Raw genomic sequence first — 21,114 nt, 5'->3', positions numbered from 1 at the left:
TCCATTTGTATGTTAATGAGCCTTCAAGGAACATCAAGATTTTTTTCTCCCTTTCTTCTTGAGGCCTTTGCCAAATAACACACGCACACAATCTCAAAGCTGCACGGACAGACACAGACCAACCCAAATACACACACACACACACACGCACGCACACGAACGCACACACACGCGCACGCACACACACGCGCACGCACACACACGCGCACGCACACACACACGCACGCACACACACGCACGCACACACACGCACGCACACACACGCACGCGCACACAAACACCTGACGCACCAACCTGTGTTGTGGCAGAGGCACAGCAGATAAGGACGGTTAGTGAACGACAGGGAAAAAAGACATCAAAATCCTTGTGCCACCTTCGTTTATACCTTTCTAGTGCCCACATACAACCAACCAACCAAAGTGACGTTCACCAAACTCCCCCCTGGCCCAATCATCCATTCATTCCCTCAATAGTTCATTCATACTTATGTCAATTCCTTCTCTGGTGTTGTGAAGACGCATTCATCAAGTCATACACATGTGCACGAAACATACATACTTACATGTATAACATGCATGCAAACATGCATACTTACATGTTTAACATCAGGGCTCTAAATTAGCACCAGCCAACCAGCCATATGCTGGTGAAATTTCAGTTTGGCTGGTAGTAAAGACCAACTTACTAGCCGCTTTGACCCATTAGTGAGGGTGTGTTTAGCTAGTAAGATTAACATCTACTAGCCATTTTGGCTGGTGATGAAAAAAGTTAATTCAGAGCCCTGTATAACATGCATGCAAACACACATCCAGATATACCGTACATACATTCATTAAAGCCAATACAGAAAAAGGATGGAGTAGCATGCTCCACTTAAAAACCCACTGGATGGTATTTATTATCTGTGAGTGTGGTACGGGTAGTTTAGTAAAAGACAATGCGGCCATTTGATCTGAGGGCTGTTCTGGGCTATTTACTCAAATCATATAAATGAATGGTGACGATAATCTGAGACAGTGGCGGAACAAGCGCTGTTTATTACAAAGCTGTGACTGACTACTCCACACCACACAGGCAAACACAAACAATATTTCAAGGTGGCGGGATTGTGTGTGTGTGTGTGTGTGTGTGTGTGTGTGTGTGTGTGTGTGTGTGTGTGTGTGTGTGTGTGTGTGGAGATAAACACAGCTGTGAAGAGATCTGCCTTTTTAAAAACATTCACTGAGGAGTAGTATTATCTGTTGCATCAGGTAAAGAGAAAGGCAGAGAGAGAGAGAGAGAGAGAGAGAGAGAGAGAGAGAGAGAGAGAGAGAGAGAGAGAGAGAGTGGGGGAGAGGGAAAGTGAGAGTGAGAGTGAGAGAGAAAGAGAGAGGCTGAGGGGGACTCAGGAGGCTTTATGCCTTTTCAACTTCTTTAACAATGCAGAAATGCTGATTAAATCACCTCTCTCCCCCCACTTGGCTTGGCCTGGCTGGGCTCGGCGTGGCAGTGACTTGGACGCAAGCCAGCCATTTAATCTCTGGCGCGAGCACGTGCACTGCTCGCTGCCTCGCTTCTTCTCCCCTTCCTCTCCCCCCACCTCGCCATCTCCCCCTCTCTCTGCCATCCCTCTCTCCCACCCTTCTACCCTCCACCTCTCTCTACCTTCTCCTATCCCTCTTTCTCTCTTTCTGGACCATCAAAAGAGCGCCTGCGCTGGCACAGCCACGATCCTGCTCGACTACGCCAACTTCGTGGTGGGCCCTAAGCCCAGGTCGGCACAGTGCAGTGCAGCTCTGCTCTCTTCTCCACTACTTGAAATGAGTAATACGTGGAAAAGGAGGGGGGAAGTTGGGTTGGGGCGGCGGTGATGGTGGGGCGGTGGTGAGGCCTTGGGTAGAATGCAGAGCGAATGCATTGAATTGCTAAAGAAAAAAAGGAAAGGAATATTGGGGTGACCGAGGGTAGGAGATGGTGGAGGAGGAGAAGATGAAAGGTGGAGCGTGGAAAGAGAGACATGAAGAAGAGGTGTGGAGGGAAGAGAGGAGAGATAAAGGAAAAAGAGACAAGACCAGAGCTGGAACAACTGGGGAGTTGGAGGAAAGATGAGGAGGAGGAAGAATAGGTGTGGAAATGTATTGAGAAGAGAGGAGACGAAAAGGAGGATGGTGATCATGTGGAAGATGATAATTGGAAGAGGAGGAGGAAATCAAAAAGAGGGGAGGAGAAAAGAAAGAATAGGAGAGGTAGAATGAGATGAAGAGTAGAAAAAGGATGACGGGTGAAAGAATAGAGGAGGTGGTGGAGAAGAATAGAAAAGAGAAAGAATAGGAGAGGAGAGGTAAAGAAATGTGATGTAGAAAGGGAAAAAGATCAGAGGTGGAGCAAACAGGGGGGGGGGGGGGGAGGAAGGAGGAGGATGATGGGTAAAATAGGAGAGGAAAGCAAGAGAGGGAGGGTAGAGGTGAGTACCTTAAGGAGGTGGAGAAAGAAAGAGAAGCATATGAGAGAGAGAGAGAGAGAGAGAGAGAGAGAGAGAGAGAGAGAGAGAGAGAGAGAGAGAGAGAGAGAGAGAGAGAGAGAGAGAGAGAGAGAGAGAGAGAGAAAGAGGCATGGGGGAGACATGAAACGCCCGCTCTGGAGCAGTGACAAGGAATTCCTTGGCCAATGGGCAGGCAGGAGCCGTTCCTCTCACCCTCCTGTCTCCCTCTCTATCGGTCTACTTTGCTATGCGTCTGTATCTCTCTCTCTCCCCCCGTCTGTGTGTCTCTCCCTCTGCCTGTGTCTGTCTGTCTCTCACTGTCTGTCTGACTCCTTGGTCAACGGGCAGGCAGGAGCCGCTTCTCTCACCCTTCTCTCTCTCACTCTCTATTGCTGTGTCTGCATCTCTCTCTCTCTCTATCTCTCTCCATTTGTGTGTCTCTCCATCCATGTCCATCTTGCTCTGCCTCGGTCTCTCTTTGTCTGTGTCCGTCTCTCTCTGTCCATCTCTGTCTGGCCAGCCAGGGATCAGATTCCTTCTCCAGGTCCTACAACCCCCTCCCCAAACCCAAACCGACCTACCAACCCCCTAAACACTGGCCAGAGAGGGGGCTTGGCTGTTGATTTCTGGACTCTTGGGTTCATAGCGTGCACCACCGCCAAGATGAACAAGTGCACTTCTTAGCTCAGCGGGGCAGTCTACGGGGGTACAAAGGAGTACATTGTCCCGGGCCCAGGGATACAGAATTGGGTCTTCATTAGGTTGCATGTATTGAATGATGGGGCTTTTAGATGACTTTGTACCGGGCCCAGTCAAAGCTGTAAGCGGCCCTGTGCTGGAGTGAGCGATGTGGGCGAGTGAGGGAGGGGAGTGAATGAGTGAGGCCCGAGTGGTTTTCATTATGCTTTCATTGGGCATGCCTCTGTTCTCCCATGGACAGATTACTGGACTACCAGGCCAACTGGGCCCAGGTCCCAGGGGCCCCAGGAATCAAGAGGCCCTTGAAGCCGAAGCCGATAAATTTCCATTTCTCATACTGCGTTAAAAAATTGCACTTTTAACAACTGAATGTTTACATTTCCTAGGGAGACATACCCCCCAAAACCCCCACAACACAGATTCTCACATCTGGCCTGGAACCCTGAATTGTTTTGTAAACTAGCAACGCTCATGGAAGGGGGTCTTTCCTCTAGTCTGGCCCAGGGGCCCATAGAATCATAAACCATCCCAGTGTTCTCCACTCCACTGATGCAGAGCCCAGCAGAACAGAGCCGCCTGCCCAGCCCGCTCCGGCCGCCAGACTTCTCTCCGGGCAGAGCCAAGCTAAACTTCCCCCAAAGGGGCAATTCATTGATGGGGATGAAAGGAGGGACGCGTTGCACTGTACATTTTTTGCAGAGTGAAATTCAACTCTTCGAAACCAGTGAGTAGAGCCAACCACTGAAATGTTAAATTTGAATTAAACATATGCTGCAGCTAGGGGAGTCAAATACGGGAGGGCTTAAATCCACTCTCAAACCGTATCATTAACACTGCATAATTTGGTAAAATTTTACATTACACCGGCGTCATACACAAGACAACAGTGTCATGACAGTCACGGACGAGTCATAAACATTATGTCAAAGTCAAACGTTTCATGGTCATGAAAATTGACATTGTTTGGTCTGTTTTTAGCATAACCGAACGCCACGTTATGTCAATGCCATGAACATTTTTATGACTGTTGACATTATGTTTATGCCACGCTCATGACTGCATTACGACACTGTTATGACACTCATGTCATGGGTTTTTGGGGAGAAGACTGGCAATACGGGACTGGAGCCACATGATGACTTGCAGCATCGCAGCACTGCACTGGAATGCTTTAGCCATGGTCTGTAGGAGAGACAAGCTGGTCCTGTCTGTGTGTGTGTGTGTGTGTGTGTGTGTGTGTGTGTGTGTGTGTGTGTGTGTGTGTGTGTGTGTGTGTGTGTGTGTGTGTGTGTGTGTGTGTGTAAAAGGAGTGTGACTACCTACCATCCAGTGGAGTTTATTTAGTTCTTATTGTATTTTTCACAAACGGCTGGATTAAGTTGTGGACGCCAGCGGAGGAAGAGGGCAGCTTTGGTCATACTATACAGAAACCAACTACACACACACACGCGCACACACGCGCGCACACACACGCGCGCACACACACACACGCGCGCGCACGCGCGCGCACACGCGCGCACACACACACATGCATACGCACGCACGTCATGCCCCATATTTTGTTGAGTGGCTATTTGCTTGGTAAGCAGTAGACTTTATGACTTGGCACAGGCTCCATATTCCTGAAGCCTGGGGAGCCTATCGATTAACATTAGGATGGAGAGAAGAGTGGAGGGGGGAGGGATGGAGGAGTAGGTGGAGAGGTGGAGGGACGAATGCAGGGCCAGATTAACGCGCAGGCTAGATAAGGCTGTAGGCTAAGGGCCCCAATATGCCAGCCCGCCCCCCAATTGGACCAACGGTGTAAAAAAATCAATAATTAGAGAATTGTGGTAAAATGTGATGCTGAAAAATTAGTCTGCTGCATCAGGTAGAGTTTGAGATCATGTACTCCTCTCTATATTTGGCAACGATGTTATCCTTCATTCCTGGCTTGGAGTCATGAAGCCGTATGTATTTTTTTAAAACAAAATTTGGCTTTTGGGGGGTCCTATAGCAATCTGTTGACTGGGGGCTTAGGTCCATCTTAATCCGGCCCTGAATGAAGGGATGGAAGGCTGGAGGGAAGGGTGGACGAATGGCTTGGTGCATATATATGCTCTCAGCTCCAATGTTACATTAAATACTAGACATGCTTTTTAGCCCTGGCACAGAACGAAACGGATCCTTCACATCAACAGTTGTCATGACACAGGCAATGCACACACAAGGGAGCACACACTTAGTCACGCACACACACACAGACATGTGTGCACACAAGACACACGCACACACACACACACACACAGTAACGCTAGCGTTTTTGAACTCCAGCCTTGTTAGAATGACAGACACACCCATGGCATTAGCCTTCAGCGAATAAATGGTGAATGTGAGCGATGCGGTCATGCAGCCCAGGACAGCACAGCACAGCACAGAGAAATGCCATCATATAAAGAGTGTAAGATTGAGAAAAAGGAAGAGAAAAGAATATTTGAGATTCACAGAGAAGAAATGAACAAGAGAGAAAAGAAAAGAGACATACAGAGAGAAAAGATGATAAAAGGTAGAGAAACAGGAGACAAGCCAAAGAACGAGAGGAAGACTTGAGGTGTGGACGTGTGTTAGACAAGGGCAGAAGCAGAGCCCTGGGCCTGAGAAAGGAGAGGCAGAAAGAGAGGAAAGAAAGAGTGCAGAAAAGAAAGAGTGCAGACTGGCAGAACAAAAGAGGAAAAGCATAGATGGAGTGAAAGAGAGAGAGAGAGACAGACAGAGGTAAAAGACAAGAGAAGGTGCAAAGCCAAAGCCAGGGCACCTGCTGCCAACCCCAAACTACCCCCGAGATGCAGCCAAGATGTCTGCTGGCAGAGGCGAGCGAGGAGGGTGCATTGGACGCACAGACAGCCAGTCAGTCGGTCTGTTGCAGCGGGCAAATAGATGCATGTGCAGGCAGGTTGGAGTCAATGAGTGAGCGAGCGATTGCACAGACAGCGAGTCAGTCATTCAGGTTCTTGGGACAGACGAATAGGCTAATGGTCAGGGCAGGTTGCAGTCAAGGAGTCAGCGAGCAATTGCACGGAGAGAGAGAGTGTCAGTCGGTCGGTTTGTTGCATGGGGAAAACAGTTGGATGGATGGACAGTCGGTGGGTAGGTCGGTCGGACAGTTTGTTGGGCCAGACAAATAGGTAGGTGGTAAATAGAAAGGTTGGTTGCAGGTAAACCCCCATGCGAACAGTCAGTTGGACGAACAGTCAGTTGGTTGGGTCTGTTGAGGAAGACAAATAGGTGCACGGGTAGGTATGTTGGAGGGTAACCCCACCCTGTGGAGATTGGACAGACAGTCGGTCGGCCGGACAGACGAATAGGTGGGTGGGACAGGTAAATTTGCTTCGGAGCTGGATGGAATGCAAGATCGACGGAAGCAACTTACACAGCCCGAATCATCCGCCCTACACCAGGAGGAGCAGCAGCACGTGGCTACTCCTCCGCGGCAGCCGTGCCCCTCACGTTGCCCGTCTTGCGCATCTAGACGGAGACGCACAACAATAAAAGAAAACACCAGAAGCTTGGCATAGCAGACCACCATCAGCAACCGGGAGAAGCAAAAGAGGAGGAGGAAGAGGAGGAGGGGGATACTGGGGGGGGGGGGGGGGGGGGAGGGGGGGGGGGGGGGGGCTGGTTAGTAAGGGGCAGGGGCTGGTGGAGGGTTGAGTCTGGAGAGAGTGACCGAGAGGAGCAGAATTCGCCACTGGAATCAAGCGTGCCGCCTCCCCTCACATCGGGTGTCAGTAGGCATGAAAAACAGAGATTTGAGGGAAAGGGAAGCAGACAGATATGCTAGATCTACATCACTAAGGATGATACTACCACTACCCTTGCTACTACTACTGCTGCTGCTGCCTTGTCTACTACTAACCAATAATACTAAGGATGATTGATGAGCAAGAGATGGTCCATAAGGAGTTTCTTCCGAAATCGATATGAGGCAAGGTTCTCAGCTGCCATCATATCCCCCTTGGAGGACAAGCAGGGGGTTCAGAATTAATGTTGAGTTCAATGGGGAGAATGTTCAAGTCATGCTTGTTTAGGAGAGCGGAATGTATCCCACTTAAATGCATTGGCGAGGCGTTGAACACTATGGGTACAGTCCATTATGCTAACTCCCATCCTCGACTTGTGCTTGTGGTCTTGCGCTTCGCTGGCGCCCCGCTTCCATGGAGAAACCGTGAAAGTTTCCCCCGCTGTCAGCCTAGCCACAACAACAATTGGGGGACTTTCCCCATTCAACATCCCGATTGCAAATGAGAAAATTACCTTTGAATTGTGCTTTTGAGATATATTAAATTAATCTTCTGTCGTCAATGATGTCTTGCGACATCAACACAAGGTCACAAGCACACGGGAGGATGGTAGTTAGGATAATGGAAAGAAACCCTTATCTTGAATACCATATTTAGAATCTTTGCTACCACTACTGCTGCTACTACTACTTTGAGCACTGCAATTACTGATATACCGATACTGAGTACAGCTAACATTTCCATGAATACTTCTGTTATCAATGTTTAGAAACAACTGAGATTGAGTTATTTGTACGGCTAGTGAACACAAACTGCAGATGAATAGCTTGTGAATTATAGACTTAACCTCAACGCTCCCTTTCCCACAAAACAAAAGGAGAAAAAAAAGAGAGAAATCTCACAAATGAAACATTCCAACATTCATTTAATTGCTGTGGGGGTTAATGAGGCATTTCAAGAAAAACAGCAACATAATTACAACATCATTGACAAGCAGATAAAAATCACAAGAGGGAAAGCATTAATTTCATTTGTTGCATTTTACATGATTGTGGTTGCTTGTGGAGGGAAATCAGTGTTGACAAAAACTAAGAGCGTCATTACATGGGATGTGGCAGTGAAAATTGGATCATGGCGGTAATTGGCAGGTTTTTTTTTTTAGAAAGCTTGCGGTGAAAAGTGTGGATCCGTGATTCTCAAACTGTGGGCCGGTGGGGACCCCTGGTATAGATGTATTGCAAAGAGAGGTAAGGCAGTGAATGTAGAGGATGTTAGCAGTGATGTGATTTGATCAGAGCTGATTATTTGCGCTTTTGGAAATCTGAAATGACCTCAAAGGAAACTAGAGGAGGCAAAGAAGCAAGAGGTCTGAAGAAATAAAGTAAAGTTTAAAAATAAATAAAGAAAACATTGGTCTGGCGGCGGTCTTCAATGAAGCTGAGTCTCGGCAGCTACATCTGCTGAAGTGTCTTATTACACCATTTCTCGCTACATAAAATAGTCCCGACCTTTTCAACAGGATCAGTGCTTTGAACGCAAATGATCCATCATAGGAAAACCCACAGAGAAGTCCAACTCTCTGGGTGAAAAACACTACAGTTCACTTGAGGTCTGAGCATGGAACCGCTGCTGAATGCAACCAGACTGGACTCCCCAAGTTTACTTGACTGCACAGCGTCAATGTGCTGGAATGGCACCAATTTTGCACTTTGCACAGCACATTAGCATGAAGTGACAATTCCATTTTTTCCACTTTTTTGTTTGCCGTGTTACAATGAGGGACTTTCCCATTTTGATTTTCACTGTAATTAACACACAAATTACTTAGCACCCATCAGGACCAGTTACCATTGAGAAGCAAAACAACATCCTATTCCTTCCATCATTGATCTTCTGCATGAGTTCTCTGCCAATACACCCACAACACACCATGGCCTTTCCCTCCACGCACACACGGCTCTGCAGCAAGGGACGGCATGTTTTGATGAAGACCCACTGTTGCTTAATCCCCCCCACAAGGCATGTCATTGCCCTAACCACAGCACTCCACACACACATACTATTAAGCTCTTCCACCCAGGGGAGCTGAGAGAGGGAGGGAGGGAGACAAAGTGGTAAGTTGTCCTGGGGCCACAAGGATGGAGGAGGCCCAGAACCAGGTCCTCAATACATTGCATGAATTGACTAAGGGGGGGCCTTTGTCCCGGGCCCGTCTGAGGCCGTCAACAGCCCTGTACTCCCTCCACCACACCGCGCTTACTTGAGCTGTGTCTCAATCAGCAATACTTAGACTCAGACATCAAGCTAAACCGGAACCAACCCAAACCCCAAGCACACTGGGTAAGGGTCTGACGAAGTCACACTGATTTTAAGACTGTTGGAAAACCACAATTCCCCTCACACACAAAAAAAACTAAAACACACTGTGCTCTTTTGCGTCCGGTGCACAGATAAAAACAGTGAAAAGCCATTCAGTAAAAAAAGCCTTTTGCATTGATGTTTTGTGCACCTAGCCTAGTGAAACAATTCATATGCTTGTTCACTGGAGGCAAACATCTTGGGTTTCGTAAACAAAAATCCTCTGCCAACTAACTCACTGAAGCAGATAATCCTTATTATCACAACTCAGCCAGGTAGATGACTGCCTCTAAAACTTCAGAGAATATGCGGCAAGATTTCGGTCTTCTTAAAAACAACACTACATAGTTTTCCTCATCGGTCACCCATAATGTTGGGAGGGGAATTTTCTCTCGTTCAAACTACAGAGAGATGGCGTACTTCTTCAAAATTACACAAGACGACAAAGTAGTGTCAGAGTCACCAGCCAGCCTGTTGCAAGTTGCTAAACCACTGAAATGATTCTGGACACATTAAGGTTGGAAAACATGTATATAATGTCAATTTAAACTGGCTTAATTCACCTCTGCTGTAAACATCTGCTAGTCTATAGTGAAAGAGTTTGTTTTGATTGCGCTCTGTTGTTTCTCAATGCCCTAAAAGGCATGTTAGTCCTTTCCTTTGTGCTCATGGCCCCACTCGCCACAGCCCTCAACAGACTATTCCATTCACGCTCGCGCTTCATACATCTGGGTACGGTGACTCCATCATTTAGGCATAAGAAATGTTTTACACAACTCCATGCCTGATTTCACTTATTTTGTTGATCAAGAGGGCTATGAAGGATGAAAAAAAACTTGCTTAAAGGATTTTTTGGGTTGTCATTCAAAACAATGATCTGGACATATTTCCGACCTGTTTTTTATTATAGTAAATTGTGCATGCGCAATAGAAATACTAAAATCCAGAACCTGTGCTGGTAGTCTGAACAGGGGGAACCCTTTGCAAAGGCTTCAGCTCTTGAAGTTTTTACTCATGGAAAAAACATCCACTCTGAAGTCAAACAGGGTGCATGGCGTAAGGCACTCCAGGACTCTATGTAAGGGCATGTGTATGACTAGATGTGACAGGGAGTTTGTGTTGGTTTGAGTTAAGGTGCTGCTTTGCTTTGTCTCTCCAGTTCATAACTCACTGTGTGAGTGCACAAGTGTGTGTGTGTATGCACGCGTGTGTGTGCATGTGTGTGTGTGTGTGTGTGTGTGTGTGTGCGTGCGCGCGTGTGTGCGTGTGCGCGCGCACATTTCTATGCTTGTGAGGACCAAATGTCTTTTGAGGACATAATGATGGTCCTGACATACGTTTTTTTTGGTTATTTGGTGTGTGTGTGTGTGTGTGTGTGTGTGTGTGTTGTACCTCCTCCAGCTCCCTCTGCGTCTCGGCCTCCATCCTCCTGATGTCCTCCATGGTCAGCTCCACCCACTTGTCAATCCAGCAGAACAGTTGGCGGTGGAAGTTGGTGAAGATCCTCTTCTCTTGCTGATGCGAGAGAAATAACAAGGAGAGTAAGAAGATGGTCGCTGGACTGTCTCTGTCGCTTTTACCAGTCGTGTCACTCTTGCTACGGAGTATAACCGTTAAAAGCAGAATGTAAACATTCTGACATTCCAATTGGCTATGGAAACTATCGCCGATCCGCATCAAAGCTCATCTGTATAATATTCACTAACTCCAAACTGCTGCTCGAGTTGCTCAAACCGCCTTTTGTCGTCCAAATTGCTTTTGTCTTCTATAGCCAGCTCCTTCACACAAAGTCAATTACTTCCATCGATCTAGTCATGTTCAGTGTGTTTGTGCCATTACCCTGTGAATGAAGCCCTCCACTTTGCTCTGCAGGCCCCACCACTTGAACTTGACCGTGACCAGTTTGTAGGCACACATGCGGGGGCAGTCCGTCTTGTTTGCCAGCTCTTTCTGCAGAAACACACACACACACACACACAAAACAAGAGTTGAGTGGTGGCCTCCGCCATGTCAAATGGCTAAGGCACTGTACTGTAATACCAGGGACCTGGGTGCGATTCAGGCCCAAGGCCATTTCCAGATACACCCGGTCACCCGTCTTTTCCACTCATTTCCTAAACTCACACTCGAAAACAGACCTGTCTAAATGAAGGTTTAAAAGACCCAAAAACAGCTTTGGGCCCTACCGTGGCTGATATGGTAGGGCACACGTTTACCACTCGGCCGACCCGGGTTCGATTCCCGGTCCGGGTCCTTTGCCGGTCCTTCCCCGTCTCTCTCTCCCAGCTCACTTCCTGTCTCTCCTCCACTATCCTGTCTCACAAAAACCAATAAAGGCTGAGAAGCCCCAAAAAAATACTTCATAAAAAAAAAAAACAGCTTTGAGGTAACCTAGTCTACTCAGCCTGAAAACAGTATGTGAGAAGCTTTCTACTTAACCATGTGCTAATGTACCAAATAAACTAACCCCACTTGGCAATTGCACCAGTTCTGTTTATTTCCCGTGCACTTTGTATCTTCAAGTGTATGCCATTACCATGTCCTCAATTTCAATTGGCTTTGGATAAAAGCGTCTGCCAAATGTAATGTGATGCAATGAAGCTGGGACTTCTGTTGTGTGTACTCATTGTCTATTGTCTGTTATTGTCACCTTGTGTCACCTCAGTGAGGCACTAGAATGGTGTTTGTCAACGAGGGTTCTAAAGCCCGCCAGGGGACGTTGGGGAACCCTTGGGGGGCGTTGAGATTAATACAGCTAAGACGGAGAGTGCTCAGTTGCCATTAGGGTGCATTAGCCAATTGTATGTTTTGGGGGGCGTTGGCAGGCTTACGGTGAGGTTAAAGGGGTGTTGACAGGCTTATGATGAGGTCGAGGGGGCAGTTGTTCAAAAAGGTTGAGAACCACTATACTAGATCAAACAACAAGATCCTCGCATAAGCTGATGTCAGGTAAGGAGAGGGGGAGCAAGCAGGGTAACAGCAGAGCTTGAAAAACAGATGTAAAAAACTTTTCAACATTCAGCAAACCAAACTTCTGCTGAAGAACACAAGGAATGCAAGAACGCAGCGCAGCGTGTGTGTGTGTGTGTGTGTGTGTGTGTGTGTGTGTGTGTGTGTGTGTGTGTGTGTGTGTGTGTGTGTGTGTGTGTGTGTGTGTGTGTGTGTGTGTGTGTGTGTGTGCGTTCCTGACAGACGGCAACCTACAAAAGGGCCAACCGGGGTGTCGCTCCATTTATCGCATGCACTTACAGTGCAATAAATAGGTAATGCTTTGGTGGTGACTGACTGAGAACCGGCTTGGGTGAAACCATAATCAGATATCAAATAAATGGAACGGCGCGGCAGACTGAGATTTCTTGTTTTTCTGTGCATCTGTGATTAAAATATAAACGGTGAAAAACAGGCGTGTTCCACTCGCCAGAAAGGCGTGTTCCATGAGGAAGGAAGGAAGGAAGAAAGAAAGAAAGGATGGAAGTAAGGAAGGAAGGCAGGAGGGGAGATGTGCATGAGGGAAAGGAAGGAAGACACATAAAAACACAGAATGTGATCGAAGAAGAGGGAGAGAGAGGGATGAAGGCAGAGGAGGGGGGAAGAAAGTCAGAAAGAAAGAAAAGACTGAGGGAGGGAGGAGGAGGGAGGGAGAGAGAGAGATAGAGAGCAAGAGAAGAGAGAACATGAGACGAAGAGGGCTTGGGAGACAGAGAGAGAGAGAGAGAGAGAGAGAGAGAGAGAGAGAGAGAGAGAGAGAGAGAGAGAGAGAGAAGGAGGCGGAGGCGGAGAGGGAATGAGCACATAAAGAGGTTTTAACTGGAGATAAAGAGGCAGCGCTTCCATCCGTGACACCGTCTCCCGCCAGGACCGACTGCCTTCCTTCCCACCCCTTTGTGGCCGCCGCGCAGAGTGCCCGCCGATGAAACGTTCTCGCTAAACCGCCAGATAACGCGGCTCGATCGGAAGAAGCGCCACACTGCACAGCCACTGACATTAACACCAGGGATCCCCGTCACATCTCTCAACCCCCTCCCCACCACGCTCTCTTTCACCCATTTTTCCTCCTTCCCTTCTTTCCCCTCCACAGCTTCCCTCTTTGCTCTCCATTACATCCTCCCCACCCCACGTCTTCTCACTTGCTCTCCTTTTTTCACTCTCTCTCACCCTCGCTCTCTCTCTCTCTTCCCATGCTCACTCTTGCTCCCTTCTTTCCTCTCCCTCACATCTACCCACCTCCCGCTCCCTCGTCTGCCCTCCCTACGCTATCCCTCCATTCCCAGGGTGTGGGGGTTGTTTAATTAATCATTTGGAGTTTTTCAGAGCGGCTGTGGTGGATAAAAGCCCCCGATTCCAACACCCCTCCCCACCCCCTACCAAACCCCTTTGCAATAACCAGCATCCCTCTGTCCTTTGATAACATGAATGTACCAAATCTGCGTGTGTGCGTCTGCGTGTGTGTGTGTATGCGCGAGAGTGCGCAGTTAGTTGTACTGGGTAACAGAGTGGTAAAAGGTTGGTGGAGAACATCAAGTTCAAAAAAAAAAATAGGAAGGAGGGGATTTAAAAAGGGGGGGGGCGGCAAAAAAAGAGAGAAAATTGCAGCAGGTTTCGAAAAGTTGTCCCCGCCTAACAGAGGGAAAAACTCGACATAAAAAGGATCCCACATCAAAAAGTTGAGCGATGACATTTTTAAACTCTCCCGCTCAAAGCAGAGAAAGTTTTGAGGAGCGAGTGGAGAAAAAGCAAAGAGCGTGTTATGGATGGCATGCGCACTTGCATGACTGCGCGCGTGCATGTGTTTTCAGAGATAAACCACAGGTGTCATAGCAGGAAAATTAAGGTTGCACTTTGGCGTTTCAACTTGCTTTTGCTCCAAACAAGACAAGGAGGGAAATCCCATCTAATTAAAAAACAGCCAAATAAAAGTCTGGAAGGCTTTTAAACTACTTTTGTTTGGAAAAACTGGGAAATTGGAGCTTTAGGAACACTGACTGGCAAACAAGCATCTGCAGATTCACTTCTGTGCATGACAGCAGAAAAAAAATAGAACAAATGCTAGCATGTATTCTACTGTATGTATTTATTCTGCAAGAACAGTTTTGTTTCGATAATTAAGACATTTTCATTTATTTCTACCACAAGCTAAACGATTAAAATATTGACAGAGTGGGTTGACTCTGCAGCAGTAGCAGAGCCTGAATGTGCTTATTGCCCACAGAAAAATAAATAAGTAAAACAAATATATAAATACAAAAAAAACCTCTAATATGCCCTTAGTCAGAGACAATAGATTTTTTGTTTTACTCACTACCACTTCTCAACAAACAAGACATTTACAGGAGTAAAAAAAAACAGAAAAAGAAGAAAAAAAAACAGACAGAGACAACAATTGTCTTCTGCTGTCAGAGTAAAGAACAAAATAGCTCATTGAGAAACAGTTCATCTCTTACAGACAGCCCAGCTTACAGACATACACGTCTCTCTCTCTCTCACTCTCTCTCACTCTCTCTCACTCTCTATCTCCTTCACACACACACACACACACACACACACAGCCCAGGGGCCCAGAGGGGGCAGCCCTAATCTAGCCCATCAGTGTGATTTCTATTACGCTCAATTAGAGTGGAGAGAGGCCCATTTATCATCATCACACCTCTCTCTCTCACACACACACATTCTCTCTCTGCCTCATTTTTTTCCCGCCTCTCTCTTTCCTTCTCTCCCATCACAGCTCAGACCCCCCCCCCACACACACACACACACACACACCTTTCATCTTCATACAAACGCATTCTCTCTCTCTCCCTCCCTCATACCATCACACGACAGCCCCATATCACGCTCTCCCCCCATCCTCGCTCGCTCCCTCCTTCCCTGATAACGCCACACATCCTGGTCTCATACACCATCCCAGACAACCTCTCTCTCCCGCTGACATTCACACACACAGTAACCTCAGTTATCCTACACACCTGACCACCTTCTCATTTCCGCCACCTCAACTCCCCCCTTCCTCAATCCCCCCCCCCCCACCCAACACACACACACACACACAGAACCTCTTCCCCTAGGTGCTTTACCTTCCAGTTGGGGCCCAGGGGACCACGGCCAGTCTTGGCTGATTTGAATATCGCTGGATCCTCATCATCCTTGTAGTCCTACAACACACAAACACAAAGCAACCAACAGACATTACATTACAATTAGCTGACACTTTTATCCAAAGCACCTAGTTATTTACAGGGTATTGGTTAAGGTCCCTGGAGAAATGTGGGGTAAGATGCCTTGCTCAAGCACACTTTCAGCCATGGATGGAGGTGTAGGGAGAGGTAAGGGTGGGATTCGAACCTCAAACCCTGTATTTCTTAAGACCAACTCCTTAACTAGGCCATGGCTGCCTCAACAACATTGTCAACAGGACAACGTCAATCAGGGTTTGCCTCAGCACTTTACAGTTAAGGCAGCTTTGATTTTTTTTTTTGAGAAACACCTCCCACCTCGACTAGAGAAGGTCCACTGAAAAGGAAAAGACGTTGAATTACACATACAATTCCTTACATTCGTAAATTTGCTTTTTTATTATGGAGGCTTTGATATAATACCAAAAAGGTATATGATGCAACAATAACCTTTCCAATTATATAGTCACATGATAAGTAGCTCAAGCAACCCACAAATGTTCTGCAATAACAGTCAATGAGATATCTCACACGGCTTCATCAAAGACACACACCGGGCAACTCGAGAGAAATTAGGCTTGTTTATTAGTACGTACTGACATTCAAGCCCTCAAAGGCTTCTTAGCCAAGGTGTGTGTGTGTGTGCGCGTGTGTGTGTGTGTGTGTGTGTGTGTGTGTGTGTGTGTGTGTGTGCGCGTGTGTGTGTGTGTGTGTGTGTGTGGGCAACGTTCCAGGGATGTTCCCCGTTGCCTAACGCACGTTTCCTAGTAAGGATCTTGGCTGTCAACCAGTCGAGATGAGTTCAACTCAGGACCCTGGCAACGATTGTCAAGTCAAACATGTGAACAGACAAGCCTGTGATTACTAGGAGGTGCAGTCTAACCGACTACCACTCATACTTGGCTCATATGATTTAAAAAAATATATATATTTTTGGGCAGTCATGGGCAAAGTAATGGCGTCAGACTTGTAGCCCAAAGGTTGGTAGGGGAGTCGTTAACCTGTGCTCTCGCGTACCCTCTTCCATGACTGAGGTACCCCTGAGCATGGTACCGTTTCGCCACACTGCTCTGTTGGGGCACCGTTTTGTGGCTCCCCCCTAGCACAGGTGAGGCATAAGCGCTGTGTGCTGTGAGCAGTTTGCTGTGTCACAATGACAATGGGAGTTCCCCAGGTGGGCTTTAAACATATTTAGCGGTCTCGCCAGTGACTACTTTCCAAAATCAGTCTGAAGAAAGATTCTGAGCTGCCATCCTATGGCAGCCATGCCCCTTTAGGAGACTAGGAGAATCTGGAAAAGCCACAGCCATGTACGTAGGACTGGACTGGACTTTGTTGCATTTGTGACACGTGCTACGCTTTATTTATCTTGGTCACCATAGTGAAAATCTTTGGTTGGTCGCACATGCACACTCGCTCGCTCTCGTCACCTCCAGAGTAAAGATATGAAGGCTTCAGATTTGCTTTGATCGCAACAGTGTCAACAAACTCCTTCCTCCTTGTGGCAGTTATTGAGCAAGACTGCAAGTATGGTTTTGGTTGCAAAGTCTGATACAAGACGAGATACGATAACAACATTTCCAAATACCGTCACGATGCGTGCCAAGGACCGCAAGAGATGGAGAGGGAAAATGAAACAAACCCTCTACCGCCCATCCAGCTGCGATCTCTACTCTCCAGGATGTGACCAATTTCTACTCGCAAACTGAGCAGAATTTTTGCCTTGCCACCATTTTATGTCTGCATAGATATAACCTTCTGACGAACCATAAAGTATGAGAGGGATTGGTCAGTATACTATCAGAATAAAATAAAACAACCGCAACAACAACAACAGCACCAACAGCAGCCGAAGCAGCAGCAACAGCAGCAGCTCGTTTTCATTACTTTGGCAACATGCATCACATATGTTTCTTTGGAGTCAGACTCGTCAACGCTTGTCAATATACAACACTGTGGTTAACACACAGGGAAGAAGTGGAATCTGGTAGATTGACTTCACACTCTCTTATATCCCCTTTACCGCACGCACGCACGCACACACACACACACACACACACGCAGGCAAACACATTGTAGCCTAATCAATGCATTAGTATGCATGATCACAAAGCTCTGATTAGGCACAGCTGGTCAATACATTCCAATAATTCAGCTGCACAATAATAAAATGTGTGTGTGTGTGACCGTATGCATGTCTGTGAGCACATTTGTGAGTCTGTACATGCAAGTGAGACGGTGTGCATATAAGATCAGCATTCTAAGTTCCAAGTAAGTCCTTGACAAAGAAAGTGGAAAGTATAAGAGGAGGTGGGTGGGAGAAAGTGAACCAAATGAAGGGATGAGAGAGAGAGAGAGAGAGAGAGAGAGAGAGAGAGAGAGAGAGAGAGAGAGAGAGAGAGAGAGAGAGAGTGAGAGTGAGAGTGAGAGTGAGAGTGAGAGTGAGAGAGAGAGAGAGAGAAAGAGAAATACAGTATACTGGGGAGAAAGACTAAGAGTGAGAGCGAAAGAGTGAAAGAGAGCAGAGAGCGATGGCAAGATAGAGCACAAGCGAGCAACAAGGATGGACAGAGGGAGGGATGGAGGTAGAAGAAAACGGTAGCATATGAAAAAGAGAGAGAGAAGAAGGATGGAGAGATGGAGGTAGAAAATGGTAGCCCACTAAAACAGATGAGAGAAAAGGCTTTCCATTTCAGCAGAGCTCGGGGCTGTGGGTTGCGGGGCTCGGGGCTCTCACCACTGTAAATAAATCATGATGAGCCTGTGGCTAAAGGCAGCCGTTCAGGACCATCCGAGTCGACAGGAGGCAGCCTAAACGAGTAGTGCTCGCTCACAAACAGGCCTACGCGTACGCATGCATGCACGCACGCGCGCACCTGCACACACACACACACACACCCTAAACGAGTAGTCTGTGCCCTCTCTCTCTAACACGCGCTTGCTGACACACACACACATTCACAGTCCTAAATGAGTAGTGTTCGCTCACATACACACGAGCACACACACACACAGACAGATACACAGAGACACACACACACACACAGCCAAAACGAGTAGTGTTCGCTTGCACATGCGCACACACACACAAACACACACACACAAGCATGCATGTACTAATGCACGCGCACACGTACGCACGCACGTATGCACACACAGCCAGCCTAAGGTGTTCACCCTAACACAAACGCTTGGTTTCACATGCGCGCACGCACGCACACACACAAACCACACACTCAAAATAAACCCGAACTCTTCTTTAAAAAAAACCCTAACCTGGGTGCAGTGCCTCGGAAAACAATGCACGACACTCCACTAATGAGGCAGAATGAGAATTGAGGTGAAGGAGACTAGTCCCCTCCTGTGTGTGTGTGTGTGTGTGTGTGTGTGTGTGTGTGTGTGTGTGTGTGTGTGTGTGTGTGTGTGTGTGTGTGTGTGCATGCATGTGAATAAATGTATTGTAGGTGTGTCCAAAAGTGTGAGTGTGTGCGAGTGTGTGTGTGTGCAGGTGGGCAAAAGTGTACAAGTGTGTGTGTGTGTGTTTGTGCGCGTGCATGGGCTTTAATTACTCTAACCGACTGGTCGGTGGTGCGGCTCAGGCAAGCTTGCTGCTGGCCATGCCCCAGGCTACGGGCTGATAGGGCCCACAGACACACACCACACACACACACAGTTGCAACCAGACACAACTCTACTGCTTCATTAGCCACCGAAACCACACACACACACACACACTTTCCTGTGCATCTCTCTACCATTCTCTAGCTCAGCCCCAGACCGGCTGAATGGAAACATCAGGCATCTGCAGTTCAAACACTGCGAGGACAGACTCAGAATATAGATTTGATTCTGCACTCTCATATTCCACCCACACACACACACACACACGCGCACGCACACACACGCGCGCACACACACAGGCGCACACACGCACGACAGTGGGCCATGGAAGGTGGCAAACTAGTGCCAGTTGATTCAACTCCTATTCAACTTGGGAGAGGAGGAGGGAAGTAGGGGAGAGGGAAATTTTGTTTCATTTGATCCTCCTCCCCTTCTTTCTCCAAGTTTTAGCAGTCTCTCCATCTTGAATTTTCCCTGGGATTATTTCCAGTGTCCACTTTAGTTTCTGTTATACTAAGAAAAGGCTCTTTTGTGCAGCAACTTCTTCTTGCACACCTCTTTTGGCCAGGTGCGTTGGAGTGGGCCAGGTGCGCTGGATCCTTGGGTCACCAACGACAACGGCGTTGCAACAAATGTGTGCGGGAGATTTCTTGTCTTCAACAATGAGAAAGGGCACAATGGGATCGCGCACTCACAGGTAAACACAGGTAAATTAGTCATCATCATTCCATATATTGGTTAGTAACAGTGCTCACTCATATGGCTAATAAATGTAGGCCTATTTTTTGAATGTTGTGAATCTGAAATTAAAATTAAGCAATATTAATGGGTTGATGGGGGTCACAACAATATTGTTAGGGCCAAGAGTGTCCAGAAAGACAAAGTTTGTCAACCATTGGTTTAGTGAATTTAGTTAGTTGCTCGATGCCGGATGGCACAGGACACACTGGACTGAATTGAGCACCACACAGGCGGGACTCATGTGAGCAACTCGGTCATCATTTCACTGGAATACTTGTAACGATACTAATTTACACCATATGCTTGGACTATCCTCTTTCCGCATAGTGCAACAACTCACATTTGCTTTTTGTCTGGTGCCCAGATAACTGAATATATCCATTTTTTAACCCATATCTAAATCTTTGCGATCCATGCATAGTCTGCCACTTCCTACAGTGACTAATTAAATAGCTTAACAAGGCTGAGCGCAGAGGAGGAGGGGAGAGAGGAAGAGGAGGATGAGGAGGATGAGGAGGAGGAGGAGTGTGGGAGAGGAACATTGGAGGAGTGGAGGAGGCCTCGATGCTGAGCTGATAAATGCACAGCAGATGCAGCCTTCACACAACGCTCCATCCATCTCTCCAAAACACACACACACACACACACACACACACACATATGCACGCAAACACACACCTGTCTCTTGCTCGCTTGCTCACGCACACAACCAACACTTTCCCTCACATAAACCTCTCCTGTTCAGACACATGGATTCAAACGTGCGCGCACAAACATACAGTTACACACGCATACAAAAACCATTGGCCCTAATACACGCACATGCAAAACACACACACACACACAGTCACACACACACACTCACCTTCCACATCATCGGTTCAAACAAAATCAGTCCTAATATGAGCAAACAGCCCAACCTGCTGGGGAAGTTAAGAAATGCAGCCTGGAGACAGCGTATCAGTCGTTGAGAAGAGAGAAAGGGTGATACATTCTCCCTCACAGCCAGGTAATATCTACTACAAAAAAGGTCACACACGACCAATATTACAGTGGGCCACCTTTAGCATCCATTATGGCTCACATTTTCTGCATCATTGTCTTGATAAGCATCTGCATACAGTGTCAAAAGATTTATTTCCACCCAGTGTTGCATGAAGTCTTCACCAAGATCTTGCATTAATGATGGAAGTCTGACCGCTGTGAAAAGCCAGCAAACTTGACATCAGGCATGGTGCCTGAACGCCAGCAGTACTATAACAAAGCAATAAAACGAGTACATCGC

General features: G+C 47.3%; 1 protein-coding gene across 1 annotated transcript in view; it reads right to left on the bottom strand.

Moving 5' to 3' along the window:
- Window positions 1-21,114, bottom strand: part of LOC134436929 (phosphatidylinositol transfer protein beta isoform) — a 44,473-nt gene that overhangs the window by 5,404 nt on the left and 17,955 nt on the right. The window contains exons 8-11 of the mRNA XM_063186279.1: window positions 15,369-15,446; window positions 11,137-11,247; window positions 10,690-10,812; window positions 6,570-6,664 (exon numbers count right to left, since the gene is read on the bottom strand). Coding sequence (XP_063042349.1) covers window positions 6,617-6,664; window positions 10,690-10,812; window positions 11,137-11,247; window positions 15,369-15,446 — 360 coding nt within the window. The 3' untranslated portion in view covers window positions 6,570-6,616. The remainder of the gene's footprint in view (window positions 1-6,569; window positions 6,665-10,689; window positions 10,813-11,136; window positions 11,248-15,368; window positions 15,447-21,114) is intronic.

Source organism: Engraulis encrasicolus, chromosome 21, assembly GCF_034702125.1.
Source record: "Engraulis encrasicolus isolate BLACKSEA-1 chromosome 21, IST_EnEncr_1.0, whole genome shotgun sequence".
In the NCBI taxonomy this organism is placed as follows: Eukaryota; Metazoa; Chordata; class Actinopteri; order Clupeiformes; family Engraulidae; genus Engraulis; species Engraulis encrasicolus.
This window is presented reverse-complemented; position numbering and strand designations above follow the sequence as displayed.